Source organism: Pseudopipra pipra, chromosome 3 (genome assembly GCF_036250125.1).
Source record: "Pseudopipra pipra isolate bDixPip1 chromosome 3, bDixPip1.hap1, whole genome shotgun sequence".
In the NCBI taxonomy this organism is placed as follows: domain Eukaryota; kingdom Metazoa; phylum Chordata; class Aves; order Passeriformes; family Pipridae; genus Pseudopipra; species Pseudopipra pipra.
This window is the reverse complement of record NC_087551.1, coordinates 87,391,322-87,407,088: the sequence shown is the minus strand read 5'-3', so window position 1 is coordinate 87,407,088 and position 15,767 is coordinate 87,391,322. Positions and strand designations below refer to the sequence as shown.

Genomic DNA, 15,767 nt, shown 5'->3' with positions numbered 1-15,767 from the left:
GATGGTCCTCCATGGGCTGCAGGGGCACAGCTGCTCCACCATGGTCTGCACCACGGGCTGCAGGGCCTCAGCTCTGGCACCTGGAGCACCTCCTGCCCCTCCTTCTGCACTGACCTTGGTGTCTATGTTGTTATTCCCATGTTCTCACTCTGCTCTTCCCTGGCTGGAATTCTTTCTGCGCAACAATCTTTTGTTCTTAAATATGTTATCACAGGGGCGTTACTATTACTCCTAATTGGCTCGGCCTTGGCCAGTGGCAGGAAGCCTGTCCTGGAGTAGGCTGGCATTGGCTCCACAGAACAGAGGAAGCTTCTAGTAGCTTCTAACAGAAGCCCCCCCTGTAGCCTCCCCACCCTTGCTACTGAAACCCAGCCACAGAAACCCACTACAACAGGTTAGCCTCGAAGCTTCTTCATCTGAGCAAAATAGTTTGCCTGATCTGCTTGAACACAAGATGCTGTAAAGCTGATTTGAATCACACTCAGTAACTCCTTTTAATTCTGGTGATGGGAGGAATCCATGTGTATTTTCTTCTTTAGCTGTGCTCTGCGGAGTAGAGAGCATTTGGATTAAATGCATCGTTGGTGTCTAGAGCCCACATTTCTATATTGCAGGAGAAAAATAAAAAGTACATGAGTAGGGCGAGGGTAAGTTATAAAAGCTTGGAGCTGGTTACCGTTGCTAAGGAAACCACTTCCCTGGTATCTGCATGTTCATCACATCTGTCTCTCCTGCTCTGCCTGGCTCTAAGAAAATCTTGTATTTTGATGTTAAAAGGAAGGGAGGGAAAACAAGATTATGTTTCAAAGTAAAATGTATAAAATGTAAAGACAGCACAGCCTTTACATACTCAAACAAAAATTTTGAAGAAGCAGTTTGAGAAAACTAAGCTGGTATTTAGAAAGTTCACCCATTTTGTTTCTGACTTGGGCGAGGACACCTAGAAATTGCAACATATGTCAATATGATGAATACGGCTACATTTGACATTCTGTTAACATGTTCAAATCATATGCTGCTTGCACTTCAGAAACGCATGCGTATTTAAGAGGATCCTAAAATTAAGATGCGCTGCTTAAATACAGAAGATAGTGAAAGAAGGATGTGAAATTCTTGAGATCTCTGGAGCTATCAGAACTGGGAAAGCTCTATGAACAGTGTGTCCCAAAAATGAGGAGGCCTACTGCACAGAGTGAGATCAAACAGTATGTCCTGAAGTAAAAATGCTTTGGAGTCAAACATCATAAGCCTTGAGATCAGATTCAGCACAGCTGGGGATGCTTTGGAGGGAATTTTTATTTTATTTTTTGTCAATTCACTGTACCAGTGCTTATCCAAGTGCATAAAACTCTGAAGTGTGACCTAACTTCAGCATTGATAAAGTGAGAGAAGACTTGGATTAAATTTGCAGCAACTAGGAGATGCCAAATTAAATTAACATCAAACACACAGAAAACCAAGGCGAGTGTAGTGCCTAAAATCAAAATCTGAGTCTCAATACAGCACACTTTAAATTACCACATGTGGTAAGTCTTGGTGTTTTTAAATTAATCCAAACCTTCCCACCTTGCTTCACTCTTCTTTCTGCTCTATATTTAGGTTTCTCCACCTGCAACAGTCACTTATCAAGACTGCAGAACACTCTTACTCATTTAATGGTTGAGCACTTTAAAATAATGCTTCATAATTACAAAATTATTTTTTTTTCTACTTCATTTTCCCTTTTGTGATAGCTCCTAAACAACTTGCAATAGAACATGATGGACTGAAAGGGGACAGCTTCTCATCATGAACAATTAATGATTTTTTCTCTTCTGCTCTTCACAAAATGTCCATGAGTAGAAGAAATTGTCTCGCTTTTGATTATTCTTAATATGACATCAAGTAATTTTTACAGATAATAATGTAGTTTTTAATATGCATTTCATCGAGGATACTTTCATTTTCAAACAAGAAATTATATCAGTTTGTTTTGATTGAAGATCACCCAATCAAGTTCCCGTTTTCCAAGTCATTCTTGCAATCAGGTATATGATTATACATATCTAATATGGACACTTGTGTTTCTGTAAACAACATTCACGTTGTAAAACTTTAGATTCCAGAAGTTGCCTTGCCGTCCTTATTGCTGTACGCCTGAGAAAGCAGCAAAATATATTTGCATTCTACTGTCAGCAAACAGGAACAGCATTTTCCTTTTGAATGTGCCTCTCTGTTGAACCACATCTTTCTGACAGAAGTGTTGCATAATAGTATTTCTTTAGATATATGTTCCGCCCAAAATGGAAGTAAAAATAGCCCTTCCTGTGACAAGATAATTCCTCAAATGTATTGTATTTTAGGGACAAGTCTTCAAATTTACTTTATGGATCATATAAGTAAACATCAATTTCTGAGGAATTCCTTTTCTACTTTCAAGAAATCTGTTGCTATGCAAAGAGTCCACTGTCCTTCTTTTGCTCACGCTGAAGATATTTCTCTGATCTGAATTTTACTCCTAGAGAATATGCATGAGATTCCCTATATGTGGAATTAGAGGTTATGATTGAATCAGTAGTATCTTTCAAATAGACTTATTCTTTAAAGGAGACCACCATGTGTCTGATTACACTAACTGATAAGAACTGTCTTTCAAGAATCTTATTTTGATCAACCAGAAGATACATTTTATTTTGCAGTGGTTAACAGTGTATCTATTAATCCTGTTATCAGACCTGTACCAAAATGAATGAGAAGACAAAACCAAATATTATCACTAAGACAGATGTGGCTTGAATACCATATCATCACTTGCTAATTCTGGTAATAGGTGAATCTAATTCTGTGTTCTTGATGTGATAGACTGACAGAATTTGTGTCAGGCACAAAATATAGCAAATGTAAAAAATGGCAGAAATAGCCGTTTATTGCTTCCGATTTATTAAGTGTGGTAGAGAAATGTCATGCATTGCATTCCATATGGTTTAATTAAATCTCTAATAGGAGTAGATTATATTATGCTACACAGGAATCAGTAGGTATAAAGTATTGTCTTCACAGGTTCAAGATGCATTCAGATGTCGGCTGAGAAACTGCCAGGATCCAATCAATGCAGATTCTTCAAGTTCTTTTCCTAATGGACATGCTCAAATCATGGTTAGCTTTTATTTTCTTCTTTGACTATGAATTTAGTGTTCCTAGACAAAAGCAAAAGCTTACTCTATTGTATGTGGCAGGTATGCATAGCTGAAATATCAACACAGTTTTAAAGCATAAGTCTGTTTAGGTCATTATCTGCTTGCTTAAATCTCTTAGCAAGTTTTAAATTATTGGTGTGATTATTTAGTGGAGCACAGTGAATTAATATTTTTCACCAGTGCTCTTTAGGACAAAAGAGTTTTACACAAGAATGTGAAAATAATCTAATTATATATCGTGACTTTTTCTACTGTTGATGTAAAGAGTGCTGATGCATTTGGGAGTCTTCCTTTCATGAGGCCTTGAAAAATGTTCTTTTCAAACTAAGTCAGAGAAAGTGCTAGAGGTTCTACAGGGGGAATCTACTTAGTGTCTTGAATTAAGAAGATAGTGAATAACTCAGTGTGTCAATTTGGATTTACTAATATTGTTAGGTAGTATATTAAGACAACATATTGGTCTCTTCACTTTCAACAACAGTTTATCATTGACTATAATGGGGACAGAATCAGGCCCTAGAAATATGCAAGGCTCAGCAAAAATGCAAGACTCATCAAGCAGATGCCCTTCAAAAATTATGACTCAAAAAATAATTTAATGTTTGCACTCCACAAGCAAAAAAGAGACCTGTTTTATTGAACATTTTGCATGTAATAAACTTCTTGTGGAAATAAAACAAAAATTAATTGAATTCTCTAACAGAATAAATAGTTTTGTTTAACTGGGAAAAGTGTGCTTTGATTTCCAACTTTTAAAATCCATTCTAAGTTCTTACAATTAATTTTTGCACAATAAAATAAATAATAGTTGTTCTATTATAACTAAAAAATTTTATGTGATTACGTAAGTAGTAAGGAATGACAGAATGTTTTATTACAAATAAGCACGTCATAACAGATTAATGATGTTACAAACAGGGTGGACTAATTGGGTTACACTTATTCACAGTAATTTGTATGCAGGTTATTTTTCATAGTTCTGTTCATAAAATTACTATGAAAAGCTTTCTTAAAGAAGATCCTTAGATGAGATGTAGAAGTTATTCTTCCATATACATTAAAAACTACACACTGTATCATTTTATTAAAATTATATATTCTACTTGCACCTATTTTATTTTATTTTTTCTGGTCAGGCAGCATACTTTGAAAACCACCCAGTTATACTTTAGGAAACTTTGTAAAGCTCTGCTGTTGTAAAACAATACACTTCACCTTCTCAGCAACAAGAAACCACTTTTAAGAGACTGTGACCCTGTAAGTAGGACGTTCTGGAAGCGCTAGTTGCCAAAAATGTATTGTGGTTTATTTTTTAATTAATAATGGCTTTTCTGTTTAATTGTTTCTCATTACAGACTGATTTTGAGAAGGACGTGGACATTGCTTGTCGGTCAGGTAAGAACATTGAGAGAATATTTAGCCAATAAAAAGAAGATTTGTACTAGTTTCTTATGAAGTGAAAACCAGAAAAAATCAGGGTTTAACCACTTAGAGAAAATATTTATAAATGCAATCAAAAAGAAAAAGTGAAAAGTGATGTCACTGTATGAATACATTTATTTCATATTCTTACAAAAGCCTTTAACTAGAATTCAGCAGTTGAAAAGTAAGGAAAAGTGTGGTTGTCTATTGGAAAGCAAATAGTTTTGGAAAGAAGACCTCTCTTAACATATTAAACTTTCCTTGCCCTATTACACAAGCAAATGTGACAAACAATCATTTTGCTATAACAAAACAAAAAATAAGGTGCAAATGTGATACAATCATTTTGCTATAACAAAACAAAAAATAGGGTATCTTAACAGCTATGTATATGAAGGATGCATCAATTTGTGTTAATTTTAAAGAGGGTTTGTTAGGACTCTGAGTGAAATCCACAATAGTTTAAGGAAATTAAATTTTATTCCTCTACTTGGGTTTTTTTAAAGATATTTCAGTGGTATGATCTTTAATTAGTCAGCTATGTTTGTTTCCACATATTAAAAATAACACATTTTCAGGAATTTATTTGCCAACCTTGTTAAATAAAGTACAGTGTGAAATAAATGACCATTTAAACCCTACAGAACTTTTTAAATCTAGGAGATATTCCCAAAGGACAGTTCTTCCTAGGGCAGCAGTCCTGCCTAGACACCTTCGGTTTTCAGTGAATGGAGAGAGAAAGAGAGAGGGGGTGTCTTTTTCACAGGGTGAGTCAGGGCAGAAGCCTGACTTAGCAGTTCTGCATCACCCACCTGGGGAACACTCTCTCTCTTTGCTGGCTGTATGGGGAGCCAAGAAAGCTGATCTCATTAAGGTAAAGTCTGGGTTTCCAGTCACCCACCTTTAAAAAACTCCCAATTGAGTTTCTTGCAATATGATATTAGTTTTTCCCTGTAGATCAGTTTTAATATGCACACGTGTTTTGAAGGGAATAGGATAGTACACTGTAACACAAATGGGTGTCTGTCACCATCCAGTGCAGACAAAAATCAATATCCACGTAGCTCCTACTTCTTACCTTTGATAACATAGCGCTGCAGTATGGGGAGCCTTGTCAGAGGCATCCTTAAGGAGATGGACTTTGAATCCAGTTATGAGCAGGCTTTACTAGATAAGCATTTAAACTCACTTTCTTTTAATGAAAAATTTTGGAATAGGTCACTGTTTGAAATGTCTTAACAAGTGTCACTGGAAACAATGAAGCAGCCACTGAATCCGAGTATTCGTGCACCGCTGTTTAGAAGCAAATTGTTTTCTTCATAATGGACAGATGAGAGTTACTGTGACATAGGAGAGTGGGGTGCCTTATAAGCTGCTTGCTATGGAAGAAGGCAGTGAACTGACAGGCACTGGGGGATCTGGGTCGTCAAAGCCCTTAGGCAGCTGGAAGGGATGTAAATGTAATACCTGAGATACTTCAAGTTGTCCTTCTGCCTCCATGAGCAGGATTTTATTGTGCAAACTAGCACTGGTGTGAATTAAAATATTTTCAACCAGGACCAGAAAATCCTTGCACTTAGCTGGAATAAGCCCAGTAAAAGTGGGTTATGACTCTTCTATAAAACATGTTTATATCCTTTATAACCTTTTCAGATGCAGCAAAATATTCTTTCTTATACCAATGGAATTTCTTCCTAGTGTGATAATTCTTTCATCACTTCTTTTTAAAACATAATTTAACAGAGAAGAGTTTTTAAAAGCCAGTGAAAAGGAACATTTAGGAGCTCAGGAACACATGCTCATGGTTGTAATCTTATGGTAGGTCATTACAATGGATTGACAAAATGATTCTGCCTTACAATCTGTTTGACATTTTCTGGGAGGTTATGTGGAGTTAATAACGGCAGTAGATGTCATAGTATATTTTTTTTGGAAAACCCTTAATGAGTTCCACATGGCAGGCTTTTGCTTGAGCTGTAAGTCACCTAATATCTATGTAAGGCAGTAGGAATAAGTGAAGGAGCGTTTTTAACTCATATAAATGACTGAAGCTTAGTCAGAAATCTGCATCAGTTGTACGCAGCAGATTAAGAGATGTTGATTTAAAAAAACAAAACAGAACAAAAACAGCAACAAGAAAAGCCACACAAAAGCACTTTTCAAAAATTATTTATAAAATGAGAGTTTTTAATTGGATAGAAAAAGATTTAAGAAGATGCACTCGTAAAGGAAGCACTGCTAGATTAAGCCTCAAGTACCGTTAGGTAGACGTGGTTTCATGTTGTGAGAATTCTTTTCTCTGACCCACAGTTCTGCATAAAGACATTGGACCTTGCAGAGCAGCTACTATAACAGGAACACTTTCTAGAATTTCACTGAATGATGAAGAGGAGGAAAAGGGACCAAACCCTGAAGGAATGAGCTATTCAACCTTGCCTGGAAACATCATCTCCAAAGTCATCATCCAGCAACCAACAGGGCTCCACATGCCTATGAGTATGAGTGAACTGGCCAATCAGTGCTTGAAAAAAGACAACAGTGAGTTGCGGAGGACTGTGTATTTATGCACTGATGATAATTTGAGAGGTGCAGATATGGACATAGTCCATCCTCAAGAACGGATGATAGAAAGCGATTATATAGTCATGCCCCGGGGCTCAGTAAATACCCAGCCATCACTGAAAGATGAGAGCAAAATGAATATAGGCATGGATACCTTGCCTCATGAAAGGCTATTGCACTACAAAGTTAATCCAGAGTTCAATATGAATCCCTCCGTAATGGACCAATTTAATATCAATTTAGACCAGCATCTTCCCACCCAAGAACATATGCAGAATTTGCCATTTGAGCCCCGCACAGCAGTGAAGAATTTCATTGCCTCAGAGCTGGATGACAATGCAGGATTATCAAGAAGTGAAACTGGATCCACAATATCAATGAGCTCTTTAGAGGTCAGTGGTGCATAAACAAATTGCATGCTCTGTTGTTCTAATTATATGATAAGACAATAAATTGTGTCTTGTGTCTAAGGGGTGAAGCTAATGTTTTAATTCAGTATAAATTGTTGTTTGGGATCATACACTGCTGTTCATATTTCTCTTATTATCAGAAGTGTTTATACCTAGAAAACAAGACTAAAGTTTCAGAACCAGTCTGTATGAAAAAATATAGTTCTGGAGATTTAACATTCCACACGACTGCTGAGGATTTCGTGACCTACCAGGTAAAGTCCACTGGAAAATTCTGTGTTGCTATGAGAAGAAAAACTATTCCTGCAAGATACAAGTGCTAATCATTGGCCTTACCTGCAAGCACATGCAGTTGAAAATATTTGCCATTTTATTGCTGACAATCATATCTGTCTCAGATATGATAGGTCTGATTCTGCTCTCATTAGTGTAAATCTTAGATTCTTCCATCCAGTAGTTCACCATTTACTGATCTAGTTTTGTTTGCATGTGTGTGCAGGCATTGGTACAACTGATGTGTGCAATAGGTACAGGTGGGCTTCATGTAGAGTATCCTAGATTCCAGTCAGATTGGAAAAGTGAACTGAAAAGCCTTTAAAAGGGTTTCAGTTGTTACTACAATCTGTCTGTGGGATTTAAGCATTATGAAAGTGAAAATTATTTAAATAATTTTTTAAGACCTAAGCATCAAATACTGCCATTCCTATTAAGCTTTTATTTATGCAAAGCCAGCAGTGAGGTGGAGTTGATTTCATACTTGGGCCTCCTTAAGAATTGGAAATACATTTCACCAGCATTTCAAATATTGTGAAACACAGCATTTTGTGGGAAAGAGAAAGACAAATGAGAATGACATGGTACTGATGCATTCTCTGAAAGAAGTTACAGGTGGAAAAAAAGTCTACTGTATGTGCGATCTGGAAGCCATTAGCTATTACTCTGAAATGTTTGGACCCGTCTGTGAAGGGAAACAGAGACTTAGCCTGATTGTTCAATTTTTTAGGCACGGAACTGTAGCTGATATTTCATAAATGGTACATATTTACTGATATTTCTTTTAAAATGGAGTTGAAGTTTTATGGAGAGTTTGGGCAAAAGAATTTAGAATTTCTTTTCAAGAGGTGTCTTTACAAGCTTTGAAAGTGAAATATTTTCAGTTCTGTTTATATTGAGTGTGTACCAAAATAAGTTTTTACAAGACTGGATTTAACTGAAAAATTAATTGAAAAGGAAGTGTGGGGATTTGCAGTAATCAAAAATTATCCACGTTTTGGTGGTTGTTAAAGCGAATATGTATGAGCTCGGACAAGTTTTCAAAATTATGTCTAAAAGATAATGTAAGTGCTTGCCCACTCACTGCTCAGACAGACAGGCTCTTTCAAAGCAAGTTTGCATTGTTAAAGGTGTTAACTGCCCTCAGTTCACATATGTTATTTAATAGATATCAGGTGGTACACAGTTCCCAAATCTAATGCAACCCAGAAGCAGGGTAACTAAGGTCAACTTCCAGTATTATCCTCTCCCACCTATCTACAGTACTGTCTTTCAGATAGTTTTTGTCAGATATAGAGACTCAAATCCAGTCCAGTTAAGATTATACATATGGATGAGATATGTGAGAAAAGTTCATAACTCTTTGAGAAGATAGATGTACATTCCACCATACCATCCACTCTAAATTACTCTCTGGTGATACTACTTCTTTCTGTTGCTGACAAATGTCATCTAGGACACCTAAAAAAAAAAAAAGGTAAACCTTATTCAAGTTATAAAGATTGGGACAATAGTTACTTCATCTTACACAAAATTACAGTTCCTGAGGCCTGAAAATCTGTGAGTATAATGTACTGCTCCTTTAAATTTGTTTTAACTGTATTTATATCATATTTAAAGTTTACCTCTAAGATGGGATGTACACACCAAATCTCAATCACTATTCTGTATATCCTTTCTATGCTCAGAAAAGACTAATAAGTATGTAGTAGAAAATGTAGTAAAACATAATAATATATGATAGTAAATATTTAGTCTCTTTCAACTCGGTAAACGCATTAGGTTTAGAAGTCTGTATTTTGGTCCTGGAAGTGGTAAACAGTTATGTTATTTAAGCTCATTGAACACAACATAATCCCATGTTATATGAAAAAACCCCAGATATTAGGGCAGATCAGAAATAAAAGGAACTGGTTTGGCTTTTGTGTCTGCTTTTGTGGTTCTCAACTCTACCTGATGATATAGCATTACTTCATCTTCTGATAAGGATGTGCTGCACTGAATTGAAGATAGAACATTAAAAAAATGTATATAGAATAACATCAGAGTCTCAAGCAGATCCTGATAAGCAGATCCAGCCAGACAAAGAACATGACTGTGTTTTTACATATGCAGTGTGTAAGCAAGGGTTGAGGTAAAGCTCCAAAATGGAGCCGACCAGGTGGATTAACTTATGTTGCTGCCTTGAACAAAGTAAAGAAGAGAGCTCAAGTGACTTTTTTTTTCTTAAGAAGATTGCAAGACCTTTCAAAGACAGAGTTTTTCTGACATAATGGAGCAGCAAAACCTGCAGCAGGACATTCAAGATCATCCTGCCCACAGTTTTCCTGACTAGACCACCTATAAAGATCTGGAGCAGTAGGAAGCTGTCCTCTCCACTCTGTTTATAGTGGAACACAACTATAGTATCAGCAAAAAAAATGTATATCCTGACTTTTAACTCTGCAGGGAGGATTCATCAACCTCTACCATTAGATATCTAAATTTAGGCATTCACTGTATAAAATGGAAAAAGAGCTCTTCATATTTGGCTCCCCTTTAGAGTCAATCGAGACAAATAGCCATTTTTAGGCCACTTTTAGACATCTGCTCCAGGATGAAGTAAATCACATGCCTCAGTGCAGGTGTTGCTTTTCAGATTCCATAATGGAAGCCAGAATGAATAGTTCAGACATGAACATCAAAAATGTAGATGTCCTAAATTGTCAGATGAATCCTACAGCACACCACAAACTTTCTTCTTAAACTTTTATATCTACATATTTTTTTCCTCAAGAAAATGCTTAGATGGGAACAATTACATGCTTTATTTTATTTAGAAGAATTTCAGTTTTCAAAAGATAGTCTGAGAATACTGTAATATTTACATACAAGTATAGCCCAGATAAGTATAAATTTAAGGATCTGCAGATTCACAATGTGCAAATCAGTGATTTTTATTTTATTTGGCATGTACCCAACAGTACCCATGCGATTATAGACACAGGCAGGCATATTAATACATCATAGAGTTTCTGAGGTGGAGTAATCAAACATCTGGCTAATCTTCTGCATATCCCTTATATACATGGATTAGAACTGGCTTTGCTACCTTGGCATCAAAGTGACTTGCAGTGTGCTCCTTCAGTAAAAGTGTTTTGATTTTAATGAAGAAAACACTCAGTACAATCTTTTGGAATGGGTTTTGTTTTGAAAATGTACACTCAGAGTGATGTGCTCATTAAAGTGAAATTACTTTGAAGTGAAGTATTGCATTCCCAGCTACTTAGATGCAGAGTAAAGTTGGGAAGTTTAGATGCACAGGAAGAACCTGATGTGAGCAACATATCTCCAGGATAAGTAATTCATCTGTTTTTATTGTGCAAAAAAAATGGAAGAGGGAGTAGATACCTGCTGCTGGACTGTGTGAAGAGACTTGTATCATTACTTTTGTGGAAGAAGAATGAAGGGTTCTTTCAAGGGAACTATGCTTAGTATAGTGTGAGCAGAAATGGAAAAGAGCTGAAAGGAGACAAAGACTTTAAACTATTATAAGGCAAAGGACATGCAAAGCCAGGCAATAGAAACATTTATTAAAGGGAATAATGATCATCTGCTTTATAAGAAAAGGAAGGAAAGGACAAGACTTCACAAATTATTTGCCATGTAAAGGACTGGAATTCTCTTTCCAGTCTCATATCTTCCTTCTTTATTTTTCTCTCAGTTTCTGCTATGAGATCTTTATGTGGAGTAAGTTGATTGTGTGACCAAAATAATCCTTCTGTATTCTGTATTCATTCATGAGAGCTCTTAATACTTTCAAAGACAGTCAACTCTGTGGTCCTTGGCCAAATCACTGACAGGGACTTTAGAAAGAAAATACTGTTCAGTTGAGAAAATAAAGGGGTATGTGAAAGATAGTGAAATACAAAGAGAAAGTAAAGGTGTAGATAAAAAGGAGAAAAAAGACACATAAAAAAAAGGGAGGGAATATGGCAGAAATGGAGAATAAGCTTAAAATAAAAGTATTCGGAAGAATGAAATAAAATCTGCATGGAAGGAACAGGGTCTAAAATAATAATAAGAAAAAAAAAGGAAAGGAGAGAAGAATTACACAGTTAAAATAGTCAATCTCATCAATAAAGTATCAGCATCAGGCAAAACAAAAGCAAAGTGGTGTGAAGTCATTTTGATTTATGACATGAGAAATAAAATAAGAGAGAACAAAAAAAGAGAGACAAGCACCACAGGAATTTCTTCTTTATCCTGTTTCCACATTGCATTTATTTTAAAGCATTGTGTATCTCAGATTTCTATCCCTCCCATTCCTCATTTCATTCTTCAATAAGTTGTGGAGACGGCTCTTGCGAATTTTGTGACTGTCAGTGAAATGAAGTCTAGCCCTGTAACAACCCTCTCTTTCTTTCACGTGAGTGTCTCAGATTTCTCTGACTTCAGAAATTGATGCAGTTTATTTTCAGGTTACCCTACAGAGTGCGAGTAGAATCAGGCAGAGCTGATTCTAGTAACTGAAGATGTGAAGAACTGAAATTTTAGAAGAAGTGAAATTTTAGTCAGTATTGCGATGTGCAGCATATATTGCAGACTTTATATTGTAGTTGTTCATTTAAGAAATGCTACATTTTGCCCCAAAGCATTCAGAAACACAAACCAAATGGTTTTGGCTGATTGAGTAAATACAAATGCAGGCTGCTTTATGAAAAAAAGGGAGCAGCAATCCACAATAATTTGCCAGTATAGTTTTAAATTGAGATCTCTGAAGTTATGTTTGTGCTGTGTTGATGTGCTAAATATGCTAGCATATTTTAAAGACATAAAATTCCCACATTAAAAAGCTATTTCACTTTTTTCATTAAAATTTACTTGCTTTATGTTTAGCTCATGTTGTGAACTAATAGTCAACATAATCTACTATTCATAAACCAGGGTGTTTTTCAGTTATATTCACAGAAAAGGCATTTTAAATCAAAACTGTCTATCCAAATTCCACTTTTATATCTCTGAGGGCCAAAAAAGATTTTCCTTTACATTTGTTCTGGGAAAAAATCCTCCCCAGGCTAAGATCTTGTATGTCAAATATAATCTCAGAGTGAATTATAAACTGCTTATAATAAGTCTTTATATTAATGGAAGCATGGTTATAGTCCTTACTATAATATGGTATCTCTGGTTTCAATTATACTTTGCACAATGCAATATAGATTTAGGAGTATCTGATGTAATTAATCAGTGCAGTGGGTTGACTCTGGCCAGATACCAGGTACCCACTAAAGCCTCTCTCTCACTTCCCTCTACAACTGGACAGAGGAGAGAGAAAGAAAAAAAAACAGGTAAGAATTCATGAGTAGAGATAAGAGCTGGGAGAGGTCAGTGACTGATTACCTTCACAGGCAAAACAAGACTCAAAGTGGGGATAATACTTATATTTATTACTAACAGGATAAGAGCCAAAGAGCAAGAAATAAAACAGTCTTAAAAACACCTTCCCCCCCCACACACCCTTCCTTCCATGTTCTCCCTCCTCCCCCCCATCAGTGCAGGGAGACGGGAATGAAGGTTACGGTCACTTGTTGTTTCTGCCGCTGTTCAGGGAGAGGAGTCCTTCCCCTGCTTCCGTGAGGTCCCTCACATGGGAGACAGTCCTTGATGGACCTCTCCAGCATGAGTCCATCCCTTGGGCAGCAGTTCTTCCCAAACTGCTGTCACATGGGTCACTCCTCCATGGGGTGCAGTCCTTCACAAATGAGCTGTACTGACGTGGGTCCCCCACAAGGGCCACAAGTCCTACCCAGAAAAACCTCTTCCAGTGTGGGCTTCCCTCTCCACAGGCTGCAGGTCTCCGGCAGGACCCTGCCCCATCCTGGGCCTCCCACGGGGTCACAGCCTCCTTCATGCATCCACCTGCTCCAGCATGGGCTCCTCCATGGGCTGCAGGTGGGTCTCTGCACCCGGATGGTCCTCCATGGGCTGCAGGGACAGAGCTCCACCATGGTCTGCATCACAGGCTGCAGGGGCCACAGCTCTGGCACCTGGAGTACGTCCTCCCCTTCCTTCTGCACTGACCTTGGTGTCTATGTTGTTATTCCCATGTTCTCACTCTGTTCTTCCCTGGCTGGAATTTCTTCTGCACAACCATCTTTTGTTCTTAAATATGTTATCACAGAGGTGTTATTTTTGTTCGTAATTGGCTCGGCCTTGGCCAGTGGCAGGAATTCCATCCTGGAGCCAGCTGGCATTGGCTCCACGGGACAGGGGAAGCTTCTAGCAGCTTCTAAAAAAGCCCCCCCGGTGGCCCCCCCCACTACCAAAACACAGCCACAGAAACCCACTACAATCAGGTAGTGGTGTAATGCAGACTAGAATAAGGAAAAAAACCCAGGCATTTCTCATTTTACAGAGACAGAGAGAGATTTTATTAGTTGTTTAGCAGGAGCAGCTCTTTCCTGGTGCCAGCAGATTAGTGTGTGCTGGTGTATGGAAATTATTCTTCAGAATTCTATTTTTGTCCCTCAGCAGAGTTTAAAGTTGTTCTGGAATTACACAGAAAAGCTATACATGATTAGCACAAAGTAAAATTGATTTAAAACAAATTACTGCTGCAAATATTTTTTCACAGAGTTTCACTTTGGTTGTGGTATGAAGGTTGGAGAGTTTTTTCTACTAAAATGGATTCTATCAATTAAAATCAAAGAGCTGTAGAAATCAGATGGCAAAAATCTTGTCAGGTCATGCCTTCTATCAATGTAAGAGCATTTTTTACAGTATATTTCTTTAATACATAATCAAACTTCACTTTCAAGATTAGAGTAAAAGGCTTCCACTGCAGATTATTGCACAGTTACATAAACTTTCTTTTTTCCCAACATGATCTCTGATTTTTTTCAGATTTTTCCGAGACCAGTTTGTTTATGTGTTTATATCCTTCTAAGGTTTCTGAACAAGCTTCTGTGTTTGCTTCTTCCAGAGGCAATGTTTAAACAAAGTTGTATCGCTCTTTTATCCTTTCCTCTTAAAAGTACATTTTGCTTCTCTTCTCTGAAATTTCCCCAATTTACAGGCACGATTTGGCTTCTGCCAGTGTGACCTTTTTTTTGGAAGATTTATAATTGTGCATGGCTTGCAGTTCACTGCCTACCCACCCCCCTTATTTTTTTTCAGAATTATGCAAGTTAACTCCCTGCCACTGAATAACTGCATGGGTCTTCAGCTTTTTAGATAGTCCCTCTATTACTTATCCTTGCAGTTCTCCAGCAGCTGGGATTCTTCAGCTTGGAAAACTGACTGAGGAGTGAATAGGGAATGATTATTCATATCTCCTATAATATAAAAAACAGGAGCATCAAATGAAATGTCAAAGGGATAAACAACATAATTTCCTTTGTCATGTTATACTTATCTAAATTGTGGAATTCAGTACCCTAGCACATTTTAGATGTCAAAATAAGCTCCTCCCAAGGAAACTCCTAAACTACTGAAGATGTAGAGAAGGTACTGTAGTAGAAACTTTATACTTGCCCTGAAACATCATAGCAGAACCTGGTCAAATACAAAATACTATATTCTACTAACATTAATACTCAAGTGGATCTCCAACTGATCCTTGAAAAAAACACCAGCTTCCAGTGTCATTTTTATGTTGGCTAAAATCATTCTCAGTTTTCCAGGTACATAAAGGGAACAGCTTTTTAAAAGAAACATAACTGGTGTTACCAGTTCGGCAACTCATTTGATGCATGGAATTTTCACCCCTTACTCCACGCAGCTGCTGCCTTCTGTTAGTTTTAAGTGTAGAATGAGCTAGATGGTTGATTTCTGAAAGCATTTAAGTATGTGTGCAAAACCCCATTTTTCTCAGTCAAAAGAGACATAACAAATAAACTTCATAAAAGAAAAAAGTATATATGCAATTACAAAGTAATTATTT

The 15,767-nt window shown here is 37.0% G+C and overlaps 1 protein-coding gene and 2 long non-coding RNA genes across 12 annotated transcripts in view; 1 reads left to right on the top strand and 2 right to left on the bottom strand.

The window, feature by feature from the left end:
* The window catches only part of ADGRB3 (adhesion G protein-coupled receptor B3), a 459,919-nt gene that overhangs the window by 429,698 nt on the left and 14,454 nt on the right, over positions 1 to 15,767 (top strand). For 6 of the 10 annotated variants that reach the window (XM_064650227.1, XM_064650224.1, XM_064650225.1 and 3 more), the window contains 4 exons: positions 3,040 to 3,135; positions 4,532 to 4,571; positions 6,909 to 7,552; positions 7,711 to 7,824. In XM_064650227.1, the coding sequence (XP_064506297.1) occupies positions 3,040 to 3,135; positions 4,532 to 4,571; positions 6,909 to 7,552; positions 7,711 to 7,824 (894 nt within the window). The remainder of the gene's footprint in view (positions 1 to 3,039; positions 3,136 to 4,531; positions 4,572 to 6,908; positions 7,553 to 7,710; positions 7,825 to 15,767) is intronic. The other 4 variants (XM_064650228.1, XM_064650230.1, XM_064650226.1 and 1 more) reach the window with 1 other exon arrangement.
* Positions 470 to 1,303, bottom strand: LOC135411969 (uncharacterized). The gene is made up of 2 exons (XR_010429409.1): positions 677 to 1,303; positions 470 to 546 (listed from the first exon to the last, which is right to left on the bottom strand). It is a non-coding gene; the product is annotated as an uncharacterized LOC135411969 (long non-coding RNA).
* LOC135411966 (uncharacterized) overlaps positions 14,226 to 15,767 on the bottom strand; it is a 66,919-nt gene continuing 65,377 nt past the window's right edge. The window contains exon 3 of the long non-coding RNA XR_010429406.1: positions 14,226 to 15,159. This is a non-coding gene — a long non-coding RNA (uncharacterized LOC135411966). The remainder of the gene's footprint in view (positions 15,160 to 15,767) is intronic.